This window comes from Carica papaya, chromosome 3 (genome assembly GCF_054855325.1).
Source record: "Carica papaya isolate Zhongbai chromosome 3, ASM5485532v1, whole genome shotgun sequence".
NCBI classification, from domain to species: Eukaryota; Viridiplantae; Streptophyta; class Magnoliopsida; order Brassicales; family Caricaceae; genus Carica; species Carica papaya.
The window spans coordinates 30,025,594-30,043,217 of record NC_142311.1 but is presented as its reverse complement, the minus strand read 5'-3'; the positions used below and the strand labels follow the sequence as shown (position 1 = coordinate 30,043,217).

Genomic DNA, 17,624 nt, shown 5'->3' with positions numbered 1-17,624 from the left:
AAGAGAACTAGTCCAATTAGTTAGTGGCCTACAAATTAAATATATAGACATATCTTATTGTAGATCCTAAACTAAATTTTCTATCGTATCATACAGAATCAACAATAAGCAAAAACAAACATAAACATTTTTATAAACTCAATTAAGAATCCAGTGGGTGCGTGTAATAGCCTAGATTTTTCGCATTTTGATTTCTTGTGTCTTGTATGGTTGGGTAAGCATGTATATATATATATAGGAAGATGTAGTAAGGATAAAAACTCAGTTTAATGACAAACGAGAAGGAAATAGTAAAATTAGGTTAAAGGAAATCCTTTAATAGTGAGAATATTTCTTAAAAGGGAAATCGAGTTTTATTAATCAAGTTTTTCAAAGTTGAAACGATATTTTAAGAAGATGAAAAATATTATGAGACTATGAGAAAAATATTAAAAGTGAAATTCGAAAGAGAGTGAAAAGTTAGGTTACGTATGAAAAACTCTAATTCATGAATAATGGAAGAAAATGCCCTTTTATGATTGAAACGTTTCCTGAGACCAAACTACATAGAATTTGAAGCCCAAATTTGGTAAAAGACATGAAGAAAAAGAAATGTTAAAAGGAAACGATTTTCAAAAAAGAAAAATTGGGAGAAAATTAAGGAAAACTGATAGGCATGTGGAGAAGCTTTTAATGACTTGTTATTATAGACCTTATGAGCTTAGGTGGGTTTAAGGGAGTTTAATGGGCTCCATGTCAACTCAAATTCAGTTACCAATAAGTTAAATAGTGGATAAAGATGAGGAAGCAAGTGGAAGAATGTGGAAGAATCTAGAACAAGCATGAAGAGGTATGGAGAAAGTTAGAAATATTTTAAATGAAGTGGCATGATGAAAGGTGGTGACTTTTAAATGAAATGACATTATGAAAGGTAGTAACTTTTAGATAAAGTGCATGGTAGAAGGATGACAACCTTTCTCTCGTGGCTCTCCACTTCTATAAAAAGAGGCTTATAACCGTTGTGGATGGGAGAGAAAGTGAGAAACATAGAGGTGAGAGAAGAAGGAGCACAAAGTGTGTAATTTTGTAAGAGATTGTGAGGTTCTTTTAGAAAGAAACCTTAGAGAAACTTTTCTAAATTTGTGAAAACACAAAAAAAAAAATTAGAAGAGAAAGAAGATTCATGGTCAAAAGAATGTTATAAATCGTGAAAAAGAAAGTGACCAAAATCATCCTGGAACTCTACCCGATTTTTTAGAGAAAAATATCATAAAAAAACCAGAACTTTGCCAAAATTGAAATTACATGCTACACAAGAAAATTGAAGCAATACAATAGGAGACTTTATCCGAGTGGATACATAAAGCGATGGTTAAAAGAAAATGTTTAAAATACGATTGTTAAGGATCTAAGGTAAATGAATTTTATAGATTCATTAATCTACATATTTTTGAAGTATTTTACGTTTTTTCAGTATAAAAAAATTGTGCAAATAGATGTTATAATATTATGTCTTATATATTTTTAGAAAATATTTTATTTGTACTTTCGTTTGCGTTAAGCAAGTATTTGTTAAAGTTTTACTTCAATATAAGTGTTACTTCGTTTTTTAATTTCGAAATGTGATTTTGGTATATGTTTGCATCACTCATTATAGAAATGAGTTGTTCCGAAAGCATATGCATAATGTTAGGCTTCAGTGTATTTATACATGTTATTCCATATTCGAGTGTCTTGGCAAAATGATACATATGCACCCATATATGTCATTTTGTATTCATGTGTATGAGGAATTAATGTGATCTGAGTATCCTGACTGTTTCATATTCGAGGGTAGTAGTGTTTCAAAGTACTCATATATTTCATTTCGTATTCGAGTGCATATGGAACCAATGATAAGTATGTGTGCCTATGCATAATGTATGATAACTTATTAATCCTCCATAATAGTGATAAAGAATAGTTCATTATACAATGAAGCAATATGAATTTGTTTCTGATTTCGTTAATCTATTTTAAGTGTTATGTCTTTATTTGATTCTAATGCAAGTGCTATGTAATTTCGAAAGTGTTTTCATTTTGTGTGCATCATTAATTAAGGAGACGAGGCGTTTCGTTCCACCTCCATCATGCTAAGACTCAATGTGATTGGGTGCTCTGTCGTTCCATGTTCGGGGAGTCTCAATGTTTTAATTACTCATATATGTCGTTCCGTATTCGGGGGGTCTCAATCTTTTAATTGCTCATACATGTCATTCCATGTTCGGGTGTATGGTGAGTCAGTGTGATATGCGTACTCTGATTGTTTCATGTTCGAGGAGTGGTAGGTTTCGAGATGCCCATAAATGTCGTTCCGTATTCGAGTGCGTGGAAAACCAATGATAAGTGTGGATGCCTATGCATGATATGTGGTAACTGATCAGTCCTACATAATAGTGATGAAGTCATTGTATAATGTAGCAATATGAATTCGTTTTCTAATTCATATGTTTTCTAGTTTCATTTTCGATTCGTATATATGTTCTCTGAAAATGTATAAGATATATGTTTTTGTTATATTTGAAGTTAGACTCTAAGTTCGATGTTACTATTTTATTTTGTATTTATATCATTAGAAAAAAAATATTTAGAATTTCGTACTATATATTTATGTTTTACAATTAAGGAATGTAACGTTTTTATGATTTTATTATAATTAATAAAATTAAATTATTTTACTTAACTCGAATTTATGTGATTTAAGTATGTTTCGATTATTCTCCTATAAAATAAGATATGATCCGTAACGGGGCGAGCAACAGTGATAGATTGGACTAGTTCAATCTGGATAGTCAAAATTTTAATTAAGTTCTTGGAACCAACACATGATAAATCAATTTATGCAAAAAATAGTTTCTAAAATATATTATAGTACATTACAAATGAATATATATATATAACATATATACATTATATATATAAGTGTATAATTATTTTTATAGTATGTAAGTATACACATATATACACTTACTATTTGTATACATATATTAAATTCATTTGCATTTCAAATAAAATTTATGTACTTCGGTCCAAACAGGGACAGAAGCAAAATAAGCCCGTCTCTTTGGTTCCAAATCTCTTAGGCCGAAGTCCAAAATATGTGGACCAAACACGCCGGTCTTCATATTTTTCTATCACGACTAAATTACGCTTACACGTATTCAGGGATTTGCCATCCTTGAAGCTTTCGTTATATTCATGTTGGGATAGTTATAAAGACTTCCAATAAGCCAGGAAGAAAGACAAAATTCTTTTCATCCAAACAAATGGATCATAACATAATAAAATGTTTATAAGAATGTGATCCCATGAAAGCAGTCTCGACAGAAAACAAAAAGAATTTCAATCTTATTGAATTTCAGAAAGAAAAGAGCACAAAGTGAAATGATTAAAGTCTACGGCATGCTTTTGGAAACTTACCCTTACACACGGAGCTTCCCTTTTCTCGATTCCGAAAATTCCACAAGCATCCATCCTTCACAATTTTCACATCCTATAAAATTATGCAAAAAACCCTTCACCTTGCGTTGATTTCATAGCCTTCTTTCAAATCAGATTTGCTGAAATGTATCATACAGGAGCAATATAAAACTAGACAACGAGCAGGTAACCTATGGCATCACAGCCAGGAAATTTCTTTTTACATCATATAATTCTCAATAGTGCATATCAAGCCATGTCAAATTTTCCACCTCAACAGCCAGTAAAGCTGTGGTTGCAGAACGAATTACAAGGCTCCTCAAAATCTAGCTACTGTTTCTCACTCAAAAACCTCCTAGAACTTCCTGCTCTCAGTTTTCATGCTTTCTATAACAATTATGAAGCAGTGAAGCACAATACAGAATCTATACAATCGTTTTTAAGCATGCAATACATTAAGATAGGCTATCTCCTAAAAAGTTAAAAATCCGTTTCTTAAAGGCTCGTGCTAGGTCAATGATTTCAGATTCTCTAATTTTCTGACTGGCAGCATCAGATCCTTGTAGTACCTGTTCCTTCCGAGATAACCTCTTTGCCACATCAACCGTCAGGCTGGCCATATCTCTGCTGTTTGTCAACATTCGCAGTACAGTTGCAGAGGAAACAGGATTAGATGCAAGTCTATTAAGTAATATCAGTGCCTCCCGCATCAGCAAGGTCCTACAGGCAAGGCTCAATATATGAGTAGCAATTTAACAAGAAGAAAATAAAAGAATACAGCCTTCAGATGACCTCAAACCATAAGCTGTGCTGCATGGTAAGAAAATCATAGAAATGTTCTTGAAACTTTTTTGGAGGAAATAAATGTTGTCAAACTTAATGCAAGAGGTCTTTTAAAAAAAACTACCTTGGCATGTACAAAGAATAAAAACAATAGTAATAGCCCATCATGAAGTTATGAAGTTTACTGGTTTGAAACATGTATATTAAAAATGTAAGCCTCTAACTTATGGACATGCAAACCACCACACCAAACAAAAGCCAGAGCCAGTGTCGGCAATTTGGAGGCATTAGAATATATAAACCCATTTCACCAACCTTTTCTCAAAAATCCCCGCACATTCACTCTGCAAGGTTGATTCCATGTCTGTCTCTGATATCAACATTTGTAGTATGAGCAGTAGAAAATTTCTGTCTCTTGATAGCTTGTGAACCACTAGAATTTCAAAACCAAATTTTCCAGATGAGGCTAAGAAAGCAAGCACAATGATAACATTTCTGCAAAGGTCCAGCTCCTGAAAGTCCAATCAGTTAAGATTGTGAGACAGATTCTTTTTCACTTTTGGCTACTGCCAGCAGCATTCACAAAGATCAAGACTCAACACCGAACAAGAAAACTCCGTACTGGAGACACTTTGCCACTGCACCACATGGGTGCTCCCTAGATTTTGTTTATAATAGTTACAACAAGGAAAAATAGGTGTGTAAAGAGTGGCAAACAACGTGAACAGAAACGTTTAGAAGGAAAGCAATGAGCCAACATTTGAGAACAAGAAGAAAGGGACTAATTACTGTCCTACTGGTTCCAGGCACCTAAGTTTTTAACTGGAGATAACTGGATTATAATTCCAACCTTCAAGAAAAGATCCTAGAGGTGAAGAGATCAGCAGATCTTTAAAGCATGCGCCCACAAGTAAATTCTCAATAAAAAAAGTTTGTAACTGTTCAAAATTCTTCTCGACATTGATAAACAAATTACAAGGAGAACCACCACACCAGACATTGGCCTAATCAAAGGAACAAAATAGTTAAGCAAAACATGGAAATATTTAAATTTATTTTTACTATTTTTATTTTTTGAAATATATTATTACTATTTTTATTGGTAATCAAGAAAGAGAATTTACAAGCGTAACAAAATATTTACATAAAAGACATGATCAACAGTATAGAAAGTAGCATACGAAAATATCTATAAAACATTTCTCTGCTCAAATTATGAACTTCTACCAATGGTATTTTCTCTGTGAACATATCAAAAAATGGAGAAAGCTAACATTGGTTTTCATCAAATAACAATGTTAAGACACACTCGACACCCCAAAATTCAACGCCTTAGTCCAATCATTCAGACTGAGATTTAGGTTCATCAACAAAATTAACAGGAATCAACAATACTAACAGTCATATGGACAAAATCAATCTGATACAAAATTGAGAATGTATAAACTTTTAGCAGCAGGCTACCTCTACACTATTACTCGAGGAGGCTAAACAGTCTGCGAAGCCCTCGAGGATCATATCAAATCCTTTAAAAGCTGAAGCACTTTCCTCTCTGTCATCTTCAGCACTTGGATTTTCACCCTTATAACCAGAGCTAAACATGACCAAAAGTTTGGGACCTTGTTTTCAACAGAAAAAAAAAAAGAAAAAAAAGCTGTCAGGAAAAAATTGGAGACATGAAAAACAGTTATAAATTACCCATCAATCTCAAACTCTAGAAACAGCCAGGAAACTGAGAAAACGTGAGTAGAAAACTCGTGCTTTTTGAGATGAAGTTCAGTTCAGGTCAAGCTTTATTCAACCCTATGTCTACTAGGTCAATAAGTTTAGGCAGGGCACGGTAAGCAAACAAGCTTAGAAGAAAATTACGGGGAACCAGAAGTCCAAAGTTATAGGAACGGATAAAAAATGGTTGAAAATATATTTTACTAAAAATTATAGTTCTATATATATAAGTTTTCTAGAATAGAAAAAAAAAACCATTAATTACATTAATTACATAGGATATATTTTATCCTAATGTCTTTTAACCTAATTACATAAACTCTTCAAAACTCCCCTCAAGTTAGGGAATAGATACTGTCCATAACTTGGAATACTGGATCATTCAGGCCTTTAGTTAACACGTCGGCAAACTGTGAACTGATCGCATGTACGGGATACATATTATAAACCAAAACCTTTTCTTTGATTAAGTGTCTCCATCTAGATTTCTTCTTACAGATCTCCATGTAGGAATGCAACAAACTAGGACAGGATCCATATTACATAGGATGTATTTCATTAAATTGATCGAATAAAAATGAGAAACTAGTCCAAGTTCTTTCAGGACGGGTTTAGATGCAATAAACTAGGAATTCAAGGGGTTTGATCGTAGACAAGAGCCCTCCAACCCTGGTTGGCTTATAAGGGAGTGCAATATAGCTCTTGTTTTATACTAGTTGAAAATTTTCCTCCTTGAGTCCAACATCACTCCAAGAAACAAGGAAGCACAAAAGCCAGAATTCGTATTATCCTTTTTTTTTAAGGAAGTCTTGTTTTCTTAAAAAACCTGAAGCTATTTGAGAGGAAATGTTGCTCCTCATATATTTCCATCATGAATGATGGGTACTTATACACCCTAAATGCTAACAAACATAACAAATTGTAACAAGATCCTAACAATTTTATGGGGAGGAGGAAATCTGTTTGTGACTCCCTCTGTACACAGAATCTACAGCTACTAAAAAAAAATAGAAAATATACAACCTAATTTCTCCTTATTTTCTACAAAACCATGAAGATCTCCAAAGAAATTGAGGTCTAATCACCCATGAATTTAACTCATGGAGAATAGATTAAGGTTTTGTGAAAATAGAGAAGGAAACTCTTAGGAAAATGTAGATAAAAAGAAGCATCCCCAGCCCAATCATGTTTTGGAAGCAGAATAAACTATCTTCCTTGGCAACCCACCCGTTCTTTTTTCCCAGCCACACTTACAGTTGACTACCTTATGCCAACAAGAGATCCATTAAAACTGTAACCCCCCCACCCCCATTCATTTCCCAGCAAAAGAATGTACATGCCTGTTGCCTTGTATATGTTTACAATGCCAATCTTAGCAATAGAAACCCTAAGCCCGTATGCCCTCTCACAGACATTGCAATTTGCAAGAAGACAACACAACCATAGCCAATCAAAAACAAGAAATCCAAAATGAGAAAGCTGAAAATAATCAGAGGAAACCTAATTATTTCTGTCAGGTAGGGTAACCAATAGTCTAAAAAAGCTTAAATTAATTTGAAGATACTCAACTTCATTATTTATACTCTTATAGATTGCCTCGCATGCTTGAGGATACCAAGCTAAGCACATAAACATAAATTCAAATGGATGAAAATAAAACACCAATTTGCACAAATATCGAACTATGGACAACAAATAGGTAATAGTAAGGGTGAGTTTCCGAGATTCAAGCTTGCTTTAACAGCATCTAACTAATAATGCTAACAATAAGAAAAGCTTTAACTGACAAAAATATAACAATCCCAACCTGACAAAGGGTGAGCCTCGGAGACACAGTTTCATGTCTCTATTAAATAACTAGGCTTGATGACCTGTTGTAAAAGATTAAACTAATTGGAAAATGAATATTCTATTCTAACAGGATGCATTACACAGCAATTGACACCAAGCTTAGTACACTGACACAAACTCAAACTGATGCAAGTGAAACACAGCCTAACTTAATTTGTAAAAGAGCCTTTTCTTAGGAAAAGGAGCTATGAGCTTCCAAGACATTTTGACCTCTTTCTCTAATTCCACATAAATAATTAAATCAGTAAACCAATTATTGGAAGAACTCTATAGTGAAGTAAACCAATTATTGGAAGAACACTATAGGGAAGTATCCTTGGGCTACCACCACTATTTGAAAATGTTGCCCTGTTTCTATTGCCCCTATTAAATCATATAACAAATAGGAACAGTGACCTACCAATTGGCTCTACCAGAAGGAGCACATATCTAGTAGGCATTTCCGTGTCTCCTACTTAAAAACTTTGTTTGGGAATAAGCTGGTTTAACTGTCCTTGCCCCGGGCCCCTCATTGGGAATACAATAAAGGCTATATTGGAGTGGTGGAAAGTTGTTGTAAAACATAAGTTACTGAATCCTCAGAGGTCTCTCACCAGCAAATGCTTCATGGCAAAAAGAAGAGAACATACTGTTGCAGCATCCACATTATGCGCTTGAGGACAACAATCATCTCAGGGAGGGGAGAAATGTCACAAGACCCTGCTGCTGACAAGCCAAGGAGGTTCACAAGAATATTATTCCACAGAATCCATGCAAAGGAATTAGTGGCAGCTAAGGAAAAGAGGATCTAGGACTGTTTAGGATGATTTATTTTAAGAGTCTTACTTAGGAAGAAGTTTTAATAAACTTTTTATCAGGAAGTTCAGTAGAACAGGGTGTAAGAGTCCTGGTTGTACAATAGTACTCTAACTCAGATAGCTTCCCTACAAATATGCCTATCATAATAAAAAAAATTATGATCTACTCAACCTAAAAGTTCAGAGTTTTACCCAAGATTCAAGGCTCTCTTATATGAGCCTAACCAAAAGCTGTCAAGGCTAGAAATCGAGGAACCGGGCTTCTAGCTTGCTCAAGGACTTCATGATGGAAGGCTCCTTGACCCAATCCTAGACACAGGGCTGTGACATCCACCTTCAGGCACCGAAAGATCCTAAATTACTCCAAGCACTTGAGAGATGCACCACCAATCTACTAGCACATCAATTACCACACTGAACAAACCAAATGAGGCTTTCTAGAAGGCCTTAAACAAAGCTTTTGAAGTCTTATTAACAGTAACTGACAATCAAGAGTACAATTTAAACATAGTAGAAGAGAACTTGGAAGTCCAATCTAATTGTGTAAAGCACTCATGACTCATGTCACGATTAAATAGAAGAAATTAAGAATAAAAGGGAAGGCAATTTAGGATTACAATTTAGCAGCAGGTACAGAAGGCGCACAGCTTCCTTTCTCACACATAAGCCAGTTTCCTTGCTTAACAGCAGCGCAATGCCTTCAAATATTTTTTTGTGGCCAAACCTGAGTCAAGCAAAACATTCTTCAAGAACCAAGGAAGTAAATCCCCTAATTAGAATATAAAGCCAAAAATAATATCACCAACTTACATTTCCCTCTCCGTGGATGCATTAGTTCTCATTAGAATCACATTCATGATTGAGAGTGCTTCTAATCTCACATGTTCCTCAGTACTTCTCAGGGCAATCTGATGGATTGATTCAAATAGAGAGATCCAATCTACAAAATAAAGTGGTATTGCAGCATTGCCAATTTCCCAGGATCTCTTTTTGTATGAAGTTTCTGCATTAGGCCATACTCCAAATGAAAAATCGCTTGCATTACATGCCCCTTCACTACCTATGCAATTCGACCTTTTTATACTTTCAAATCCATGAAAATGATCAGTGCTGGTCACGGAGTGAAGTTCCTCAACAATGACATTGTTCCTGAGTAGAGTTCACTGAAAAGATCAAGTCAAAGTTCATAAGCTCACAATATAAAGGAAATCTAAGAAACAAACCACATGACTAACTATCCATAAAATCTTCTTCTGACCATATATCCACAAAGTTCTAGTCAAAAGTCATCAGTCCTGAATAAGTTCACAGAATAAGATTTTGGTACGTAGAAGATAATTTACATCTAGAAAGAAGATCCAGCTACATATTACTTACATCTCCTTAAATATATCAATTTGATTAGATAAGACTATATATAAATACAATCATACATACCATAAATAAATTAGGTACTAGCAAAAAGCTACAACTAAACCTTAGAATACAACATTGTTTCCACTTGAAACTGGCAACTAAAGATCAACTATACCCCAAAGAAACTTGTTTGGCAAAAGTTTTTTGAGATGACACTTAAGTAATCAGTTCAAGCATAAACAAAAAATTATCATCATGGCACACTAAAACTGACTAACGTGCATTCCAGAGTATTAACATTACCAAATGACCAAAATGAACGACCAGAAGCAGTCTAAGGCACTCAATTTAACTTAGTCAAACCACAAGATAAGGAAACATAAGGAAAAGAATGAGAGGAGGTGCAAGCTATACCTAACTTCAGATCTCCTTTCCAGTGCCAAAAGATTATTCAACAACTTATGCAGTATACAAAGTGATTTATGAACAATAACATCCTGTATCAAAAAGGAAATAGACCTTTAGCAACGGGAAAGAAGATTAATCAAGAAAGCCTTGGGAGCTACAACCCTGTTGATTAAATAAATAAACTGTTTCTTCTTTTTCAAAATAGCAGTCAGTAGAGGATGACTTTAAATTTACGATTACTTGCACACGAATGAGAAACATTAGCTTCATTACTCCTGATAAGTTAACTTACTTCTGTATTGTATAATATTCCTACCATAATGAAATACTGCATGGAGATTTGTAGAAATTCCAATGAGAAGAACAAGAAACTATTTATATATAAAATTACTCTAAAATAAATATAAAATTGATTTTATAGTACAAGACTATATGAGAAATATCTTTTTATTCTACATCTCTATCCCTTAAGACTGAAGCTTACACAAGCACACTACTAACACAAGTTGGTATACAATGGTCTGTGTCATGCAGGATGGTCCATTTAAGGTATTGCGCCCTTTAAGGTGTTGTGTCATATCACGTTTGTGCCAGCAATTATTCATGTCTGTCTTTGTCATATTAGCACACAGCACAATCCATTTAATGTCAGGCCACGTGTTATGAGTCCAGAAGGAAGCTTTGTAAGGCTTATCAAACTACAACAAGAAAGGGAAGAATCAAAGGGATGACGACCCTACTAGGGTTTGCTTCGATGTCCCTTTTTGAAGGGACTATCTTGGGCAGGATGGAGGATTGACATTCCAAGGGCCTTTGCTTTGATTGCAATGAACATTATGGGCAAGGATGCAGCCACCTTTACTGCTAGAAGGCATTGATGACCAGGGCATTGAGGATTTTGGAGATCTTGTTATGACTGCCACACTGAGAACTCAGCTCAGTCTTGGTCTCACAAGACTCTAAACCTCGTCAACAAAGGAATTGAGCCATACTGAGAGCTCACCTCTTGGATTGGATAACAGGGATAATCTTATCCCTAATGTACTTTTTGCAAGAAACTTAGAAACACCAAAGAAAATGTTGAAAACTATATGGTAATCCCAATACCTCTAGTAAGATACGAAGATATAAGACTACCCCACAAAAATCTCACAAACAGGTTAATATGGTCAACCACTAGGAGGAAGAGAAGTCGACTAATCTCACTGCATTTAAAGCTGATATTGGATGACTGCAAAGTTCATTAGAGGATCTTGAGAAACCTAATAGTACAACTGTAGTAAAGCACTCAAATCATCTGAAAATTCATGGATTTATAGATTCAAAAGCTACAAATCATATGATCAATATTTCTAAACAATTTCATAAATATGTTCCATGTTCAAGTAGTAGGAAGATTGAAACTGGAGTTCTCTCAACATCATTACAGGCAACGGCAACATTAAGCTTAGTCTTATCCTAATTCTAAAAAATGTGTTGCATATTCCTAAATTGTGTATCAATCTTAAGTCAATAATTAAGCTATCACAAGATTTAAACTGCAAAATTTTCTTTTCACTATGACTTTCAAGACCATAACTCAACAAAGATGATTGGATGTGCTGAAGTCAAAAATGAACTTTATTACTTGGATGCACCTGGCGGATCTCTTTCTATTGTTACCATCGACCCTAAACAAACTTTGGCCACTTAGCTACCCATTTTTTTCATTTCCCTTTAAGAATTCATAATATGAAAATTTATATTACCGTACATGCGAGTTTGTCAAACATAAACATGTAATATTTCTTGTCAGAAACAATAAACGTTTATTAAGAAATGAGGATACAGGGGTCATATGATCAACCTGTAGGAGAAAGAGAAGTCTACTGATCTCATTACATTCAAAGTTGAAACTGAATTATTGTGAATTCGATTAGAGGATCTTAAAAAACCCACTGGTACAGGTGCAAAAAAGCACTCATGTTTATTTTCCTTCTCACATAATCTAGATGCCTCAAATAAACAATTTGAAAATTCATGAATTATAGACTCACAAACCACAAATCATATAGCCAATACTTTTAAACATTTTTATACAAATATTTCATGTCTAAATAGTAAGAAACTTGTCTTTGGATATAATTCTCTCAATATAATCATAGGTAATGGCACCATTAAGTTTAGTTCCACCCTAATCCTAAAAAATGTATTGTATTTCCTAAACTTTGTATCAATCTTGTGTCATTCACTAAATTATCACAAGATTTAAACTACAAACCAACATTTTTCTCTTCTCACTAACTTTTAGGAGCAGAACTCGGAAACGATGATTGAGTGTGTTGAAATTAGAAACGAACTCTACTACTTGAATGCACCTGGGTGATCTTTCTCAACTATTATTACCGACCCCATATACAAGACTCGGCTATACTACAAAAGACCTGGCCACCCATCTTTTTCCATTTTAAAAATCATATTTCCTTTGTTATTCAAAAATTCATATTACGGAAATTTGCATTGTGTTATATGCAAGTTTGTCAAACATAAGTATGTAACATTTTCTATTAACAATGAAAGAAGTTTAGTGCGAATAGGAATATAAAACTACCTCACATGAGTCTCCCAGATAGGTTCACGAGTCAACTAGCAAGAAAAAGAGAAGTCTATTGATCTCACTGCATTCACAGTTAAAATTGAACGACTGCAAAGTCGGTTAAAGGATCTTGAGAAACCCACTAGACAGGTGTAATAGAACTTTCATGTATATTTCTTTCTTACATGATTTAGATGTCTCAAATAAATCATCTAAAAATTTAAGAATTATAGACTCAGAAGCCACATATCATATAATCAATACTTCTAAACATTTCCATATATATGTTTCATATCTAAGTAATAGAAAAATTGACACTGCAAATAGTTCTCTCAACATGATTACAGGCAAGGACGATATTAAACTTAGTCCTATTCTGGTTTTAGAAAATATGTTGCATGTTTTCAAATTGTATACCAATCTTGCATCTGCCACTAAGCTACCACAAGATTTGAACTGCAAAGCAACATTTCTCTCTTCTCATCATGGTTGTTAGGACCAGGACTTGGGAAAGATAATTGGATGTGCTGAAGCCAAAAATGGGTTCTACTATTTGGAAGCACCTGGTTTATCTCTCTCTGTTGTTAGTACCAACCGCATACAAAAGCATTGGCTATACTACAAAAGATTTTGTCAACCATCTTTTTCTATTTTAAAGGTTATGTTTCCTTTATTATTTAAGAATTCAAATTATGAAAATTTACATTGCAATGTATGCAAGTTTGTCAGACATAAGCAAGTAATATTTCCTATTAGTAATAAAAGAAGTTTAGTTTCATTTTTATTAATCCGTAGTGATACTTGGAAACAAACTGACACATATAACAATTTTGGGACTCGTTAGTTTATGTCATTTATTGATGCTTACACTAGAGTCACTTGGTTTTTCTTACTTAAAATTAAATATGATGTTAACCATATAATACTCTAGTTTTGCAACATAACAAAAACCCAATTTAGAACCTGTATAAAAAGATTTCACACTAACAATGTCAAAGACAAATTACACACTCACATCATTCTTCCACTAAGAAAGAATTATTTATGAATCATCTTGCATCCATGTTCCACAACAAAACAAAATAGCAAAACGCGAAAATAATCATCTTCTAGCCACCATTAGAGTCTTCCTCTTCCAAAACCATGTCCCAAGACAATATTGGGCGAAACAATCCTTCTAATCACCTATATTATTAACCATTTATCCTCCAATGTTCTAAACTTTAAAACTCCCTTAGAAGCATTCTTCAAGTTTTATCTAGAAGTGAATGTTACTAACCATCTGATCTATTGAAAATCGAGACCAAGAAGCGGACAGATTGAAGACCTAGTGGAAGAGCAAGAAACGAATGTTCTGATTTAGTAACTCGAGACTTTAGATAAATTAAAAGGAGAGAATGGATTGACTCGGGGAGAGAGGGAAAGGTTGCATGGGTTAAGGATAGAGATTGCCAACAAGCTTCAAAGGGAGGAAATGTCTTGGAGACAGAAGGCGAGAGAGAAGTGGATTAAAGAAGGTAATAGGAATACAAAATTCTTACATTGTCTGGCTAGCAACAGAAGAAGACATAATTATATGGAAGAATTAGTTATAGATGAGAGGAGCATACAATGTAATGTGAATCTCAAGGAATAAGCCAAAAAGTTTCATTAGAAGTTGTATGAAGAAGAATTCAGCAAAAGAGCCAAGCTTGATGGGATTCAGTTCAAGAGCTAGACGAAGCCAGAAGGATTGATATAGAGGAGTTTTCTTTTAGAAGGCCTGAAGGAGAACAATGACGAGAAAGCTCCAAGGCCCGACGGTTTTAACATGAAAGTCCTTCAAGATTTCTAGCTTGTTGCGAAAGAGGATGTTGTGGATGTCTTTAAAGAATTCCACAAGGTAAAGACTTTTGTAAAATCTTTAAATTCCACCTACTATTTTATGTTATGGATGTCTTTAAAGAATTCCATAAAGTAAAGACTTTTGTAAAATCTTTAAATTCCACCTACTATTTTGTGACGTCCCAAATACTTAAAAGGTAAAAAGGAGTCAAGTACTTAAATAGATATGAGTGCAAAATAAAATTTTGACATTGAAGCGAAATTAGGAAATCTCTTACAACCTTCTGAGTTCAATTCCCTACAATAAGGCCATAAGATAGAAATTAAATACAAGGTAGGATCTTTATAGGAAACTGCATCAGAGTGCAGAGTAACTATTGTACTCGAATTATGTTGCAAAGTATTATCAAGAGTCTGGAACTGGATTTACCTGAACTCCAAAAGGTGATTTAGAGAGCAAACCCTCAACTTTCTTAACACCTAGGAGGCACGGACTAGGGATGAATTTCATTTAAATTCAGTAAGGGAAACAGTATTTAAAATCACATAACTAAAGTTTAAAGAGTAAATAATTTGAATACAGCCTTTATACCTCTTACCTTGGGCGTCGCAGGATGGAGCCATTTAATCATATGAAAAACTGTTGTCTTTATAAAAAGTAGATGAACAGGTATTTAACCATAACAAAATATCATCTTAAACAGATACACTTTATCAAGTTATACGGATAGCATGGCGGATAAACAGAGAAGTTTAACAAAATAGCAATAAGAGGGAGATCAGAAAGTATAAACGATGCACCAAACAACAAGAATTACCATCATACAGATCAAGGATGATGCTCTAAACTATACTTAAATTTTATTTGTCTTTTTCTGACCTTTGCGCAAACCCATTGCAACATATATCCACTGAGAGCAGAAGAGATCCCCGCCAACCGCTGTGAATCACCAACCCATCCCCGAGTCCTTATCATTTCCCCATCTAGACTCTAACCATGGCAATCCACTCGCCATGGGGACACTACATTCACCTAACGCGTATCCTCTCTCGTCAGAGGGAACGCCGATCATCCAATAAGCGGTTCACCAACACTTATTCAGATGAGGGAGAAACAGAAATCCCTCAGAAATAACGGTCAAACGGATTTTTTTCATTTTTTACGCTTGCTTATTTCATGCTCACCCCAATTTTCTATGCTTTTCATATGCATGTTACATGTTCAATGTGATTATATTCAGCTTGCCAGAGGTTCCATAACCCATCTAACCGATAACTTATATCCGACCCAAAGGCTCATTTCATGTATCCAGCCCAAAGGCTCATTTCACTCGAACTTGACCTTCAAGTCATCCTCTTAAACCAAGATCCACTAGAATAACCTTTTTCACTATTATCAAGGTAAGGCGAAGGGTCAAACCTACATGCAACTTCTAATTTTTGTGCATTATGCTCAATATTTCTATGATTAAATAATATCAAATACTGTGAAGACATTACAGGTCAAATCAACAAGTCAACCATGCAAAACATCACTTTACACAAGGTTTCATGCATCTCAATCATGTAACAGACTCTCATGCATCATGCCTCGGTTCAGAACCCGGTGGGGGGTGGGTCCAACTCTTTTGTCAAAAATCCATTATCTTCATACTTGACCTTTGGGATATTTCTCAAAGCCGAGGCTCCTCAAAATATCCCTCTCTGCTCTTACTAAGAGTAAGGCAAAGGATCAATACCCATAAAAATTCTACTTTTGTCACTCGTTCAAAACAAAATATAAAATCACCAAATAATTTGTCAACCAACACAAGTCAAAATATGTCACCAAATAAGCATTAATATTATCTTACGTTATCCTTACTTTGTTTATCTAAAAAGAGCACTTAGAGGCATATAAATAAATACTAAGGAATCTCTTACCATAACTGGATTGACTTAACCTTTTGATAGCGAATGAAGAGCTTCTAGAAATCCACCGAACGAGTTTGTGAAACTCCAAACTTTTCCTTTCTTTCTTACTCCTTACTTTTCTCAAAAGTTTCTCCTCTTTCTTTCTCCAAGATTGGAAAATGAAGATGTAAAAATGGTGAGGAGGAAATGGAGAGGAAAGGATTTAAATAGAAAAAAGAAAGGTCAGATTTGCGCCATTTGGCACACATCGGCGAAATGGAGTGAAGAGGTGGACTTGGGGCCTACCAAGCATGGCCAAAAGAAGAAAAGAAAGGCCAAACATGGCCTTTGACTGACGGGACAAGGTTATCCCGTTGGTGACAGTGCACTGCAGCTGTGTGCGTGCGCAGGCAGCCACGCCGTGCACTGTGCTCGCACAGTCTGCTTGCCGCGCGCGCAGGCGTGCTATGCTGCACACTGTGCGCAACCTTGCTGCGCAGGCGTGTTATGCTGCGCACTGTGCGCAACTTTGCCGCACAGGTGTGTTATGCTGCGCACTGTGTGCAACCTTGCCGCGCGCCCGTGCGGGCTATCCGCAGTCGCGGACCATGGTCCAACTTTTCCTAAGCCCTTTTTTTTGCGGAAAACTAATTAAAATAAAAAAGGCTCGTAACTTCAACGAAAATTTCATATGGCAGTAGGTCGGAAATATCATAGTTTTGAAATCCGTTAATCATCAAAAGTCGGGGTGTTATAGTTCTCATTGCAAAGGTTGAAGAAGCTAAGAACGTCAGGGAGTTTAGACCTATTGGTCTTGTGGGTTGCAGTACAAGTTGATAGCGAAGGTATTGGCTAGGAGAATGGCCAAGTTATTGGGTCAGGTTATTGGGAGATGTCAACATGCTTTTGTGGAGGGTAGGCAAATATTGGATGCTGTTATGGTGGTCATGGAAAGGATTGATGATATGATAAGC

The 17,624-nt window shown here is 35.1% G+C and overlaps 1 protein-coding gene across 1 annotated transcript in view; it reads right to left on the bottom strand.

Annotated features, from left to right (window-relative positions):
* Window positions 1–3,519: 3,519 nt before the first annotated feature.
* The window catches only part of SUV2 (protein dimerization), a 31,759-nt gene continuing 17,654 nt past the window's right edge, over window positions 3,520–17,624 (bottom strand). The window contains exons 7-12 of the mRNA XM_088216419.1: window positions 10,365–10,447; window positions 9,405–9,743; window positions 9,212–9,318; window positions 5,686–5,840; window positions 4,537–4,733; window positions 3,520–4,158 (exon numbers count right to left, since the gene is read on the bottom strand). Of these exons, the coding sequence (XP_088072545.1) occupies window positions 3,894–4,158; window positions 4,537–4,733; window positions 5,686–5,840; window positions 9,212–9,318; window positions 9,405–9,743; window positions 10,365–10,447 (1,146 nt within the window). The 3' untranslated portion in view covers window positions 3,520–3,893. The remainder of the gene's footprint in view (window positions 4,159–4,536; window positions 4,734–5,685; window positions 5,841–9,211; window positions 9,319–9,404; window positions 9,744–10,364; window positions 10,448–17,624) is intronic.